The sequence below is a fragment of the Halictus rubicundus genome, chromosome 8 (genome assembly GCF_050948215.1).
Source record: "Halictus rubicundus isolate RS-2024b chromosome 8, iyHalRubi1_principal, whole genome shotgun sequence".
NCBI lineage: Eukaryota > Metazoa > Arthropoda > Insecta > Hymenoptera > Halictidae > Halictus > Halictus rubicundus.
This window is the reverse complement of record NC_135156.1, coordinates 15,786,581-15,801,795: the sequence shown is the minus strand read 5'-3', so window position 1 is coordinate 15,801,795 and position 15,215 is coordinate 15,786,581. Positions and strand designations below refer to the sequence as shown.

At 42.0% G+C, this 15,215-nt stretch overlaps 2 protein-coding genes across 5 annotated transcripts; one reads left to right on the top strand and one right to left on the bottom strand.

The window, feature by feature from the left end:
- Window positions 1-31: 31 nt before the first annotated feature.
- On the bottom strand, window positions 32-4,388 carry Dis3 (exosome complex exonuclease RRP44-like protein Dis3). The gene is made up of 14 exons (XM_076792191.1): window positions 4,179-4,388; window positions 3,914-4,087; window positions 3,683-3,840; window positions 3,413-3,600; window positions 3,096-3,322; window positions 2,741-3,019; window positions 2,366-2,650; window positions 2,051-2,288; window positions 1,719-1,977; window positions 1,412-1,655; window positions 1,131-1,351; window positions 739-907; window positions 391-669; window positions 32-320 (listed from the first exon to the last, which is right to left on the bottom strand). The coding sequence occupies exons 1-14, from the start codon at window positions 4,230-4,232 to the stop codon at window positions 132-134; spliced, it is 2,964 nt and encodes a 987-aa protein (XP_076648306.1). The 5' UTR covers window positions 4,233-4,388; the 3' UTR covers window positions 32-131.
- A 964-nt stretch (window positions 4,389-5,352) lies between these two features.
- LOC143356682 (interference hedgehog) lies at window positions 5,353-14,368 on the top strand. Of its 4 annotated transcripts, none has more exons than XM_076792576.1 (7): window positions 5,353-5,491; window positions 9,724-9,804; window positions 9,912-10,166; window positions 10,280-11,260; window positions 11,443-12,285; window positions 12,363-12,478; window positions 13,372-14,368. In XM_076792576.1, the coding sequence occupies exons 2-7, from the start codon at window positions 9,735-9,737 to the stop codon at window positions 13,531-13,533; spliced, it is 2,427 nt and encodes an 808-aa protein (XP_076648691.1). In that variant the 5' UTR covers window positions 5,353-5,491; window positions 9,724-9,734; the 3' UTR covers window positions 13,534-14,368. The 4 variants fall into 4 exon arrangements, with proteins under 4 accessions (XP_076648691.1, XP_076648693.1, XP_076648694.1 ...); XM_076792578.1 differs by lacking the exon at window positions 5,353-5,491 and adding an exon at window positions 7,910-8,181 and having other exon boundaries at window positions 13,161-13,500; XM_076792579.1 differs by lacking the exon at window positions 5,353-5,491 and adding an exon at window positions 7,910-8,181 and having other exon boundaries at window positions 12,363-12,488; window positions 13,372-13,465.
- Window positions 14,369-15,215: the final 847 nt, after the last annotated feature.

The following is a 15,215-nucleotide window of genomic DNA, read 5'->3' as shown; positions in this document are numbered from 1 at the left end:
CACCGTGCAATAGTGCAACAATGCAAAGTGGTTATAGGTTATAAAATGATTTATTCTTCGCTGTACAGATATTTAAAACATTTAATGTACAAAATACACTCGAAAATATATCTCTCGAAAGGTAGAATTGATTAATGATCCTGATTCTCTTTCCCCTTCTTCTTCCTCTTCTTTTTCTTCTTTTTGCTTTCAACTGTTTCAGTACTATCCTCCATATGTTTATCTTCGTCTAACTTTCGTTTCGGTACTTCTGCTGTACTTTGTTGTTGCACAGGACATGAGATCTGTGGACTCACCGGAGGGACGCTAAATCCTGAGATCTGTATCAAAAGAATTTGTTATTTATGGTTACTTGTAAAGATTGTATTATAATTTATTGGATGTACTTACAAATGGATGAACAAGTTTGAATATCAATTTCTCGTGCTGTACATTAGACCTGTCCAAACAAATTTGCACAATAACAGGATCAAACGTGCGGAAGACGATATTCCCACAAGTTTGCGAATGATCCTCTACGCTGTATTGGAACGAAACAGCTGCTTCTTTGTTGTCGTGCAAGTACAAAGTTCCTTCTAGACCGTACTTCGGAATCAGCACTTGCAAAGCGTTCTTTCGCACGAAAAGTATGTATCCCTCCTCGTCTTGTATTTTCTCTCGGAAGAACAGCTACATGGAAAAAGAAATCATTAATACGATGTTTAAACGGAAAGATAAAAGACTGTGACAAATACGAACATGAGTATTAAGTGCAACGGATGCACGACCGGCGTACTGAGCCATTTTATTTCGATAATTCAGATTATGGCAGAGAGAATGGTTCTTCTTTTTATCCAATAATTCGGGATAAGTGGCATCAGCTCCTATGCAGACCGCCAATAAACGATGAACCATCACGTCCGCGTATCTATGTATTAAATGAAAATGTATTAATTCTATTGGCGATAGGTAGACTGCGGATTTTTATGCAAAATAAATATTTTCTAAGTTGAGCGTAAGAAATGGAGCTAAACGAGAACGTATATCTTGTTTCACTAAGTCGAAAATAATTTAAGTTTTTCACACATCCATTTTTGCCATAAATGTATGAAATCCGCAGTCTGGTGATAGGAATCATTAGAAACTCTTACCTTCGAATGGGCGACGTGAAGTGGGTATAAATAGGGCACGCTAAACCATAATGGAAGTATTCACTTTGCTGGTGCATGCCACTAATGAAGTACACGGCCTGCATCATGCAACGAGTTGCCAGTATTCTTAACATAGTGTTAAAGTACGGATTGCCCTCTTTATGACATTGATCTAAAGATTCTGCCAATTCCTTTCCGCTGTTGACGTTTATAGCGAAGCCCTATTGGAGCAGCATAAATTAATGACATTGTCCGTTAATCTTCCAGAGAGATTTTTATACCTGATTTTTTCCTGCTTTTATTAGAGGCTCGAAATTGGCCGGCGGTGGTTCCGGATGTCTTCTCAACACTGCACACTCGGGGAATTCTTCAACAATCTTTTTAGCGACCGATATGTTGGCAAGCAACATGAACTCTTCGACCATGGAATTGGTTTCTTTTAATTTCTTCGCCTCCACGTCGATAGGATCGTGAGTCTCGTCATCAACTTGGAAACGAATTTCTGGCGAAGCTAGTACCAGTGCACTACAATGCAAAAAATTCAGCTGTTAATAAATAATTCATATCTCGTAGCAACAGTGTACGCACCCGTTTTCTAAACGTTTCTTTTTTAACTTCTTCGCTAAATTATTAAGACCTCTCAATGACTGTGCAAGTACATCTTGCTGAGTGTGGTCGTCTATTTTCAATTGGGCTTCGTCGTAGGTCATGGCTGCCCGTGAACGAATTATAGACTTGCAATATCTGGTGTTAATTATATTTGCATCAGCGTCAATTTCCCATATACAAGAGAATGCAAATCTTTCTTCGTTTCCTCTTAGAGAACATAGATTTGTACTAAGTAATTCTGTAACAAATATTTCGTCAGTTGTTTTACCAATATGCTGTTGACACATTGTTAATAAATTCGTGGTCTTCACCTGGAATCATTTGAATCCTTGTGTCAACCAAATATACAGTTGTCGCTCGCAACGCAGCTTCTTTGTCCAAAGCTGTGCCAGGTCTAATAAAGTGTGTTACATCAGCGATGTGTACACCGACTTCAAAATTACCATTGGGTAATGGTTTGCAATGGAGTGCATCATCAATGTCTGTACATCCTGGAGGGTCGACCGAGCATACATCTAGATACCTGAGATCCTCTCGCTGTGCTATGTCCTAGATAACGTTAAAACGTGCGTTTAGTTTGCGTAAATTATTTTGGCGAATAAATCTCGCCTTATCGGTATACATACAGATTCAGTGATACACCAAGGCATTTTAGGAAGCGAGCCAAGAACGGCATCGGAGAACCGACTATGCGGAACATCGTGTTCCAAAAGAATGACTTCGTTCTCGGTCGCTTTGTCTCCTATTTCGCCTAAAGCGCGAACGAAGTGACCCAGGGGGTATCTAGAGTTTCGCGGCCATGAATCGATGGCAACTATGATTCTCTGTTTCCTCAACAATTCGTACTGTCTAGTCTCGATTCGAATTTTCGGTATTTTACGTTCAGCTGGGACGAACAAATGTTTCACATTCTAGTGAGAAAACATAATAAGGTTATGAGATGCAACTATAGGCGTGCGATGGATGTATGGTTTAAATGATGAGCACTCCAGACTCTTTACCCCATCAATGTTACTAGGCTGCAATATCCCGCAGTACTGCCTCCAGTTTCTTCTAATTATACCAACAATCTTTCCAGTAGGCGTTTTTTCCATTTTACTGGTGGTAACAAATTTGTCTAATACTTTCTCCGTTTCAAGAACATCATTTGCATCCGCTTCCACTTCATCCTGCAGGACAATATCACTGGGAGAGGACCATTCTTCCTCTGCTAAAAGCTCTATTGCGACTGTATCACCATCAACAGCTCTATTAAGGTTACTTCGACCTTGAATAAGAATCTAAAAACAAACATATATAATAATTATAGTCATATTTAGACGTGACAAAGAATATAGAAAGCAGTCTGGCACCTACAGATTTTTCTCTGCCTTCTGTGTTCACATAACCCTCAAGAAAATTCTCTCGAGAGACTGTAAACGTTCCTTGCAAAAATTTCCCATTTTTGATACCATCGTGCAGCTGAACTGGGGTAAGATGACATGGGAAAAATTGTTGGCCTCTGTTCTCTGCTCCATAACTACGTTTGCATAATTTATCTGCTAGCAGGCTTGAATTTTCTAATGATAGTACATAATCCTCCACTGAAAACAAATTTGTAGATGTATGTAATAATAATATTTGAATCTCTTCACGTTCACAAAATTAACAAAAAAAAAAAAAAAAGAAGTTACTTGATAGGACTGGTACACCCTCCTGTTCTGCTAATTCTTTGTTCCTTGAATCGTCTGTTAATAGAACAGTTTTAATATTGAAATTGCTAGCAGCTAAATGAGTGTTGTACCACTTTGTCGCAAGACGAATTGCTCTGTCATTTCTGTCATTCATGCTTTCACCAGGATTACGTTCAATGTATGTCTCCCTGTATAACAAAAATATATTGTAACAATACAAAAATAATTTTCGACCGAGACTAATGTATTCAACGTATAACTTTTACATACTTGTGATGTTCATTAATAAATACATAAAATTTCCTATGCGTCTCGCTGATAATAGCTTTCAACTTTTTAAATACTGTGGAACTTTTATGCTTTACTTCCTCTAACACTGTTTGCAAAATGATGACATTACAAATAACATCTTCTTCCAAAATGTCGATCTGAAGTTTAAAAAATTTTCGTTTTATAAATCGATTCGAAATGTCATCAATGTTTCATAGAAATGATACTCACTTGATCTAGAACGATATTAGTGTCCAATAAAAGGTAGTACGGTTGCGAGAGTCTAGAATTTTTTACGCTGGTATCTTCGTCGTCCAAAATGATATTTTTGTTTCTGTACAAGCATTTATCGCAAGCTTGCGAGCCACAGTGAATGTCATCCCGGAGATAATGCTCCCGGACCGTCTAAACATAAAAGAAATAAATGCATTTATTTAACGCTCACTGAGCTGCAATTATCCGGGTTACTCAATTAATGTTTTCATCTGTCGTTTACCTTAAAGACATTGCCGCTTTTGGTTTTCCGGAAGAAAACCTTTGACGTTAACATTTTCCTTTTTCTTACCACGCGACAAACGTTTAAACAATAACACACAGGTGTTCTTTCAGAAAACAATAAATAGTGTCTATTATTTCTTAAATTCGAACATGTCTATACACAAACCGATCGACACTATTTACACGTGGATCGAGCATCCATGATGTAGATATGTAAATAATTAATACTGTAGTACCACCCCTGTTCAAAATCGGAACTAAATACGAAAGAGCGGGAAATTCAAATTACGTCAACTTCTGCGCACGAATATTTACTCTATAGATCGACGACTCTCTTTATAAATCATTTTGCAACGCTGCTCGTGTTTAGGTAGGCAAACTAATAATAAGAGAGGGAAATTTGAATCTGTATTAACAAATCATCCATGCATTTCATGTACAATAAACAAACGGCGGATTTTTATGCAAAATAATCATTTTAATAAGTTGACCATATTATCATGATATTCTTAAATTCTTCTAATATTTTGTTATAATAATACATATAGTATAATAATACAGTTATAATACATATTGTCTTAAAAGAATAAGTTTTTCCTAAACGAAATTGAATTTCTTGGATGTCTCTTTACAATTATCTGATAATGAAGTAAACCTTTGTTAAGTAACCCATTTACATAGTAAGGAAGAATGAAAAATGATGTCCTTGTCAACTTCTTTTATTATATCAGAGTAGAACAATTTCCAAAATGAAAAACTACTGAATATTTCAGTAGTTTGCACATATTGTCACGTGTATACATACATTTGAGCGATAATACCCGTGTTTTAGACAGGAAAATAACGCGTGTATATACGCCAAGGTGCAAATGGGTCAATACAAGCGAAAGTTGTTTTTGAAAAAATGTCATTAGGATGGTTTATTGTTGTTTCTGTTGGTGTGCGATCTACAGACCGCAAACCATAGATCATCGTAGCCGGTATAGGATAGGGACCTCGTGATAGGGACCTCCACCTTCGCTAGTGACTTTTCAACGGTAGTAGTGGGGCGAACAACTGCATACTTTATCGCGGTTCAAAACCTGTCGGTCTACATTCCAGTGTGCTGGTAGACGCCAAGCGTCGTGTTCTATAGGAAATCGAATCGATCGAACCCAGCGACGATCGACGAAACGAAAAATGAAGTGATTCACCGGAAGAAGATCGCAGGAACTGCTCGTTCACCTCCGAGAGGAGCATCGGTAACGAGTTTACGTGTATCCCACAGGATCTGAAACGGGAAGATCGTACAGCCGGATCGAAGGCAAAAGGGTAAGTGTGCTCCCAATGCAACTACAAATTTTCTTAATCCATCCGGATTTTTACGATTTCCGATTCCCGTTTCGTTTTTCGCGAAACTGTATCTGAGAAATTGCGATCGTGAACGGGACCGTGCGACCAACGGGAGTGATCATTATCGGGATGATTCACTTATGGTGTAGCAGCGTAAGATCACCTGCCGGAAGGGGTGAGCCACCAGTATTTTCGTTAAAATTCGAGCGGCCGGTGTATCGGTCGAGCGTCGTGGAATCTGGAAACAATCAACGAAGAATCAATTAGAACAATCGACGAAATCGTTGTTCGGATAATGCCGCGCTGCTTAATGCGCCTGCGTTCCCGACGTATGTATGCACGTTACGTGCTTTTTGATTAAAGTTTGATAAATGCGTCGGCGGTACGCGCGGTAATATTAGTCGGGCCTGTCATCTGCCCGGCTAAAGCAATCAGTATTCGTGTGCAACCGTACGCACGCACACGCGTACACGGTGCCGACACGGTGCTCGCGAGAATAACAGGTCGCGACAAATAAATCGAAAACAAAAGAAACAATGGTATTACAGTTATGGTTTCACTTGAAATGGAACGGTAATGGCAGGAGCATAAGTGGCGGCAATGGGGAAGCAGATTAAAATAGCTTATGACACATATACGGCTAAATATTCTTCGCTCGTTTTGCCTAAGCGGTCGCCCTGTGCATACCGAGGAAGAGAATTAAGTTAGTCGCAGTTCGGCTGGTATCGAACGCGCGACGATACGAAACCAACGAAAGCCGTTCACGTGATTAATCGGCGATCGGCCCGAGAGGAAGGGTCCACTTCTCTCGGACCTGTACGATCAATGGGAACCCGATCTTCCTGGTTCCTGTTTGTCACGTGTAACGGAACACTGTACTTTACTCTCCTGCGCGAAATTAACGCCAATTTAATCCCCGCGGGGTGGCACGTCTTCGGGAAGATTGAAAGAATCGATCAATCGGGAACGGAAGATTCGAAACTCTAACCGCCTTCCAACCGAAAGGAAATTACACCTCGCACGGTTATCATATTATCTCGATAAGTTCAGCGTAAACAAACATTGGCGGTCCGATTTATTTTGAAAAATAAATACGCGCACGCATGATTTGTTAATCCTTAGCACTCGAGTGGTGACTCTGAAGCACCACTAGAAATTGTTGTGGCAGTATTTCAAGGAAATTACAAAAAATATTACAAAATATTTGTTACATTACAAAATTTGTATTCAATAGATTACTAAACGTTTAAATATTATATGTGGAAATCGAATCAGTTTCGTATGAATAAAATGAAAATATTCTAAGACGGAAGAAAAATTTAGTTTTAGAATGAACATCAATGCGAACATCAATGGACTTCTATACACCGTCGTTGCGTTCCTGTTGTAGATTAAATTGGATCTCGGTTGTCGTTTAACCGGGAAGAAAGAACATTGTATAACGAATGATATAATTAAAACGATTTATTTCTAGCTCGAATTGGTCTTAACAGCGTAAGTAGGTGGAACGGTAGATTATTTCGAAACTAGATTGTCTCGCGTGGAATCGTGGAGAACAGCGATCTCTCGAGGATTCAGCGCACCGTTTTACGGTTCCCTCGATCCTCCAAATATTTCCGCATTTTGGTTGGCAACGACAACAGCAGCGGCGGCCGGGTCAACGAAAGCGGAACCCGGGTTCTCGATCCGTGGATCGATCAACGTGCTCGAGAATGATTCAGGAATTCGGATGACTCTGGTTGAACAACGATCGCGGGCCGAACAAGTCTAATTCTTTCTCGTTCAGCTGTTACGATCGGGACGCGAGCCTGTGTGCGTAACCCGGGTGGCATTGGCTCGTCCGTAAGGTTAGGTTCGCCGAGCCATCGTTCGAGAGGGCGCGGGGTACGGCGGGGGGTTGACAACCACTGCTTTGGAATTCGAGTTCTTTATTTTTATGAGAAGAGGCAACGTCGGAAACCAGCCTCTTTCGGGCCCTTCTCACCTGTTATATACCACCGGCATTTATGCTACCATTTAACCAGAAGTTAAATAGTTTTATGTACTACCGTCCATAAAACACGTTAAACTGCATCGCGAACGGGCCGAACGTGTGCTTTTTTGCGTGTCCCCCATTACCCCCCCCCCCCAGCGAATTTCGTCTCCGATGAAAAATGCCCCTTCGCTTCACGACGACAATGACGAATCCTCCCGGACGAATTTCTTTCTTCGCCGTAACAGACTCGTCATCTTGCCCTGATGAAATTCTTAAAAGGCCCGAGAAAAAGTTTCTCGAAGCATTTGCGATAGGAATTTTCTATTATGAAACAAAAACTCCATCGGTTTTTTTTTTTGGAACTACAGAACTCACGTACGAGATGGACGATCGAACGTACAGGCTTGTTCGAGGAAATGATCGATGAAACGTGAAATATAAATTCGTGTTCGATAAATGAGATTTCTTGGTAGTAGAGGAGCAACGTTTCCTAGAGAAAAGGGAATGCGTGTGCGTTAATTCCGTGTGGCAGAGTGTCGCGTGGGCGAGCATCACGATGTATACCGTGAATGGATCTGCCTACGTAAGGCGCGTGTGTTAGCCAACAAATAATTTCCATCGGGCTCGGACATGTCGGTATGGTTTTCTGATCGTCACTTGCGATGGTCAGGCGTCGACACGTGGGTGGAAAGCGGTGCGCGCAATGATCGACGATTTTCGTCACCGTATATGGCCATTTTTCGTATTGTTATTATGGCACCTCTGGGCCCCTCGATTTTCTACCGACGACCTTGCTCCCTTTGTTCCCCCGATGCATTTTCGACGTTCTCCCGCAGGCGCCGCGATTAGATTTCGAAGATCTTTCTCGAGTAAATCATTAAACATATTTTATACTTCGTCATAAAAAGATTCCACCTTACACGAGGGGAAGGGAGAAGTGACATATGAAAACGAAATCGGCTGCTTTTTGTAAAAAGCCGTTAAGGGTCCCGTCCAATCAGGTTACAGGTACTTCCTGCTGAGGTCGCACCGGTAGCCCCCCTCTCCCCTCCACCTTTCGTCGCGCGCTAAATACAAACTCGATATGGTGTCCCAAGAGACCTTTCAAGGATAAACAACTGGAAACCGTCTAGAATCAAAGTTATAAATAGACAGATTAAAAGAATTGAAGAGAATGGCTCCTATTTGTTGCAACAAATGCTGAAGATCCGCAGTCTAGTAATTTCCATTTCATTAAAATTACTTAAAGAAGTACGTGTTTTCACGTAACAGACGATTTAACCGGTTAAGCGCGTTCGACGTGTACACACGTCAATCCGAAACTCTATTGCGGTGCGGTTAACCCTTAGCACTCGAATGGCGACTGTAAGGCGCCACTAAAAATGGCTGTATCATTATTCAAAATATTTGTTACATTATTAAATTTGTTTGCATTTAAAAAATTACTAAACATTTCTGTACTCTACGAGTAAATTGCACCATTTTCGTATGTATAGCATGAAAAAATACATATAGAAGGGAAATATTCTAGGTCGGAAGAAATGTTTCGTTTTAGAGTTAAAATGGCTTCGGGTGCAAAGGGTTAACGTTAATAAATTTTAAATTTCTTATCGAATAAGAATGTAATTCTTTCTCGTTTAGCTTTACAAGGGCTTTGGCTATTATAATAGCCGCGTTTGGCTTGCGTTCGACGTGTACATTCGTCATTGCTGGATTTTCATTCCGCGCCGTGAGGGATTTTTAAAATTAAATTCCACAGTCAACTGGTTAAATAACTTTTGCAAAGAATGTCCGTATAAATATTTGCGTTTATCAATTATCGTTAAAAATACACGTGTACAGCGTATTGTGAGCGTTAGGACGATCCCGATCGGCAGAGCGCACGCGGGAATTTTGAAAACGGAAGCGTAAGTCGGAGCCAGCATAAATCATCCATTTGACCGGGGCTCGGTATGCGCGGTCCCATTAAAAGTGTTGACGTTTTCGCGTCCCGAAGTCGTCGAGCCACGATATCGTGAAAACTAGAACGAGAATGCGTTCTATTTCCACGTTGAACTCTCCGCCGTTCTAAACTTAAACATGCTTGCCGGGCATTAATTTTAGTGGACTCTTGCCGGCGCCTCGGGTCTCCGCGAATTTCCGTCCCACCACCGGGCAACGAGGTCGGAAAAGCGAATGAGAGAGAAATCGGCCGAGTAACGCGTGGCGAATCATCTCACCTCTTCCTTCATTCCAGAATGTGTCAAGATGCAGCCTGTGCCGTCCCTGTGTGGCGTCGTTGCGGCTTTGCTTCACGTTCTGGTCAGTTATGCGCACGGTGAGTGTCTTCAGCCGATCCACCCTTACATTTCAAACGGTCTCACGACCGAAATGACTATGGGATGCCTCTGATTCACACGGATTACAAAGTTCTTTCTTTCGCAGAACAAAGACAAGATGTGGGCATGTCGTTCACCCGGCACCCTCAACCTCTGGACGCACCTTTGGACGACGATGTGAACTTTGAGTGCAACCTGAACCTTCCCGCGGAACGTTTCGCTTGGCGCCATAGACGATTGAACACGGACAAATGGTTGCCGGTTTCTCACACGCCTAGCAATAGTGGTAAATCGTCTAGGCACGTGGTGAAGTTCGACGACGAGTCGAAAGCCGGGGATTACCGGTGCATAGCTTTCTATGGTAATTTCATTTACTCGGGAATCCCGAAATTAAATAACTCTAGTGTCCAGATTTCGTTCTTCTTGGTCCCACAACGCCTCTGCGTGCCGACTGATCTTTATTCACCGTTCCAGGGTCCAGTGGATTAGCTTCTGACCCGGCGCGTTTGACGCTTGCAACTCTGCAGAAGTTCACCGACAAGAGCGACGTCGTCATACACGTTGCCGCAGGGAACACGGTGCCTATAACCTGCCCCGTGCCTTACTCAGCACCGGAAGCTATAGTACAGTTCTACAAAGACAACGTTCTCATACCGAACGTGAACGGGAAGACCATGATCATCGAGACTGCCAAGGTGTCGGACAGCGGAAACTACCACTGCACCGCTAGCAATTACATAACCAGTCAACTGTTCACCAGCAATCATAAAACCATTTTGAACGTACACACGAATCCGGCTTTCCAAACGCCTTACTTCATTAAACAACCGCAAACCGAGTACAAGGTTCTGCGGGGGATGAATGTTACTTTGGAGTGCTTCGGAGCTGGTTATCCAGTGCCTCACGTCGCCTGGAGTAGATTGGGTAGTCAGTTGCCAACGAACTCCATAAAGACCGCAATGGGATTGACAATAATGGACGTGCAACCGGCGGACAGGGGAGAATACGATTGCATGTGGGCCAGCAAAGGTGCACACATTAAGTCGGTGATCATATTGAAAGTAATGGAGGCGCCGAAGGTAACCAAGTCACCGATGACGTCCACGTTCTCCGAAGGCGGAGAATTGGAGCTTTCCTGCTCGGTAACCGGTGAGCCGCATCCGAAAGTCGAGTGGCTGATCAACGGAGAATATTTAACGCCCAACGACAATCTGGAGGTCAAAGGATCCAGTCTCGTCATCTCGGAAGTTGAGAAGAAACACGCTGGCATAGTTCAATGTACTGCGACCAACGACTACGGTTCGGACTCCGGCTACAATTTATTGAGGGTCAACCCGAAACAACATATAGGCACAACCGAATCGCAGCCGGACTATGGGCTTCCTAATTCGAGGCACAAGCATACGAGGGGAGGAGGAAGGAGGAGAAGCAAGGACGGAAAGCGGAAAGGCGCTGGTAATTTTCAATGTTTGACTTAACGAGGTAAAAAGTGATTATGAAAATGGTGCGCGTCATACATATTTTATATCGAGATATTTAGACCTTCGCATTTAAATATATTCAGAAATATTTGTCCACTTTCATAATCACCGGCACAAATGTGCCAACTGTTCTGAACATGTCTTTTGAATTTTTAGCAGTTCTAGTGCCACCGATCCCGCCTAATGTCACGCGACTATCGGATGTGTCCGTGATGGTGCATTGGTCTGTACCTAACAACACGGGATTGCCGATTCAGTTTTTCAAGGTTCAGTACCGGGAGCTTGGACCGAAGATCAGTGGCAAGCCTGGGGGGTGGCATACCGCGAACTCTGAGATACCGAAACACGTGACATCGTTCGAGGTGACCGATCTGCAGCCTGATCACACGTACAAGTTCAGGATTGCTGCGGTTTATTCGAACAACGATAATAAACTCAGCCCGAATTCGGTTCGCTTCCATCTGAACAAAGTTGGCGGATTCGAGAGCAACAGAATGCCCATACCGCTGTTAACGAACACCGAAGCTTTGAGTCCGCACGAGGTGTTGCTTATCTGGCAGAATCCGGATAAATCGGCAGAGATCGATGGCTTCTATGTTTACCATCGGGCCTCGACGTTTGCTGGTGATTATGTGAAGACCACGGTCGAAGGAAAGGATTCTTTCAATATAACAATATCTCATTTGCAACCCGACACAACGTATGAGTTCAAGGTACAGAGTTTCTCGGTTGACGCCGCCTCGGAATTCTCGAAGATTCTTCGGCAGAAGACGAAGAAGCCAGTCGTAGAGCATCATGAAAACGACAGTCGCAACGATCACGGTAGCAATCTGACGTTGGACAGTCGGGTAAGACCTGCGGACAACAGAAACACGAACATGTATGCCATAATTGGCGGTGTTCTCGGGGGATCGGCTCTACTAGGTGGCCTAACCGCGGTAGCAGTGGTGTACAAGAGGACTAAACACAAACAGAGCCGGGAGTCTTCGCAGAGCGAAGGTGACCACAATTTCTAGTATCAGAAATAATTGAAACTATTATGTCAGGCTTCATAAAATTGTATTCTGTTTCTCCAGGGAAACCTATCACAAATGGAAGAGTAATAAACGGTGGAGTCACCGACTCCAAAATAAATATAACGTCAAACCCGCTCGCTGGTCTCGACACGTCCGAAGACATAATACAGCCTAAGGTCGGTATTTGTAAGTAGCAATATCAATAGCTGTTGCTCTGTCTCAGAGGAAAAGAATGACTGAAGGCTGTGCTGATTTTATGAAAAAAAAAGAAAAAGAGACATGCCATTCTGGTTGCGCATATGAATTACATTAACTGAGCTTCCGTTGTCTAAAGTCATTCGACTTTCCCCTCACAGTCAGAAGTACATTAGGCGAACGTAAACAGAATCTTAGTCGCGTACGTGTCCACTGTGTGCGCCTACGATGTTTGTACTGCGAACATTCGTATAGTTCTGTGTGTATGTGTGAGTGTTCTGTGGAGTTGGAACACAATCCAGAGTTTGACTTTTGTTCAACGAAACGAGCATGGCACGAATGTAGTTCTCATAGTTGCCGCTGTTCTTCGTAGATGGCGTGATGATCAGGGTACGGTGAAAAGCAAACTTGCGCTAAATTTATTCACTACTTAGTTTGATTTAAGTTTGTGTCTATGTATATGTTGGACTCGATCGAGCTCCATTGTGTTCCAACGGTACGCCTTGAAGTTTGGCACGTTCACCTCTGCGGTGCTTCGGCCCCCCACCCCCCCTCGTTCTATTTTAAAGCGAACCTCTATTTTTATTTTATTTTTTCTTACGCACTATCCGCACGCGACTGCATCTATGTATTTACATTGGACTAACGTGTTTCTGCTTTCAGACTATTCGATATTAAGGAGACTAGTCTTTCCTAGCTTTAGCATTGATCGCGTGTGCTGCTACTTTAATTCTACTCGCTCTCTGCACTCTTCTCTGGAGCCGCTTTTCTTTTGTTTTTCTTCCGAGCACCGCACACGTACGTTACCCCCACAAAACTCGCTCTCTTCGAGCTGATCTGAAAGAAGCGAACGAACACGCATGTTTCTAAACAGAGCGGACAACAGTCGCCGATGGAAATGGCCTCGTTTCTAAACGGGCAAAACAACAACAGCAACAACCATAACAACAGTGACACAGCTGGAACTGACGTGAACACATCGTATACTGAGCCCGCTCTGCTCCAGGGATCACTGCCTATCGAACAACCTCTGTGAACGACATCTAGATCTTTCGAAACCAGTTATCGTGCCAGGATTTATTATTTTTTTTTTTTTTCAATTTTAACTATACATAGACAGGAACTACGATTCTTCGTTTTAACGCATTGGAGAAAGCGACAACGATGCTTCTGTTAGTGAGACTTTTAAACTTGTAGATCTTAGTCGTCATCGAGTCCAATGAACAAACCGTTTTAAGACATGTACAGGGTGTCGTAATAGGTATGCTCAAATACTTGGATTTATTGCCGGACCAGTGTTCGTCCAGTAGTTTCATTCTGATTTTAAGTTCTAGGTCTTTCCTTTTGCGCATGATACCTTTTGGTTAAGCTCAAGGTAGTTTAAGGGAATCAGCGTTCAACCATGAAGTGCGTACCTTGAAATTATTAATAATGTACCTGTTCGACGAATCTTTGTCTTGTTCGATGTTGCTGCCCATACGCACTTTATGGTCGACAATTGATCAAGAAATTTTACGTGTAAGTCAGCTTATGCGCGCATAGATAGCTCCTAGAATCGCGCAAGCTCAGTACTGAACCAACTCTTTTCTTTTTTTTCTCTGTTTTTTTTCGGGGAGACACATATTTGTCTCTCGTCGGATTCGCGTAGGTTTAATATTAATTTTACACCAGGCAGCTGTTTCCTAATTTAAATTAATTAGCATTTCACGGTCTTGTACATACGCGATTTATTGATAGTTAGGTGGAGTCCAGACGCGGATGAAATTGTGCCTGATAAGGAAAAAAAAGGTAGCTGTGCTATGTGTTTTATATTGTGCGTACACCGTTTTGAAAGTTATCAATGATATCGAAACTTTCGGTTGCTCTTACCAATCGCTGACTTGACACCGCTTGTATTCAACGTTCGTCGTGTCGTTACCGACGAAATCGGCAGCATTACCTTGACAAAACTACTACTACACATTAGCAAAGAATCTGACACGAATCCTTAGAGTACATAGGTTGCTAACAGTATTTGTTACGTAATGCTACGAATTTAACTTATAATAGCAGTATTTTTTCCTAGCTTCAAGTTAGATGCAATAATTTTTTAGATCGTTGTTGTATTCCTGACGGTAATCAAGCTTTACAATGACTCTCGCGACTAAAAATCCGTGAAACTAACGAAGGTTGTACGACCTGTTGGAATTTCGATATCAGAAAACGAGAAAACGACTAAGTTTCTGTAAATAAGTATTTGTAAAATTTTACGACGCTACTTCCTTATATATATTAAAGCATATTTATACACGCGCGCGCGCGCACACACACACACACACACATATCTATGTGTATTTTTTAACGTAAAGTTAATTTTATTTAAAACTTTTTTACTTTTTAAAAGTAATTGTGTAACAATTTATGCTGTCAAGATAGCGTTTTGTGAACGAGAGGAAGAAACAATTTTGTATATATTAGGATGGTTCAGATTTTATGCAGAAGCATACGTGCCTTACATCTTGCCTCTACAAAATAATGTTAAGATTAATTATTTATATACACGTATGTATGTATAGCGACATTTTATGTACTTAACATTTTTTAATAAACATATCAGGAAAAATCCGTTAATTCGAGAATGAAGGATAGAGGATCAGAGGGAAGGAAAAAGGAAGGGGAAAAGAGCATAACAAAGACTTACTATGGTCCTCCTTTATTTATACAGTAGATCGACAGTAC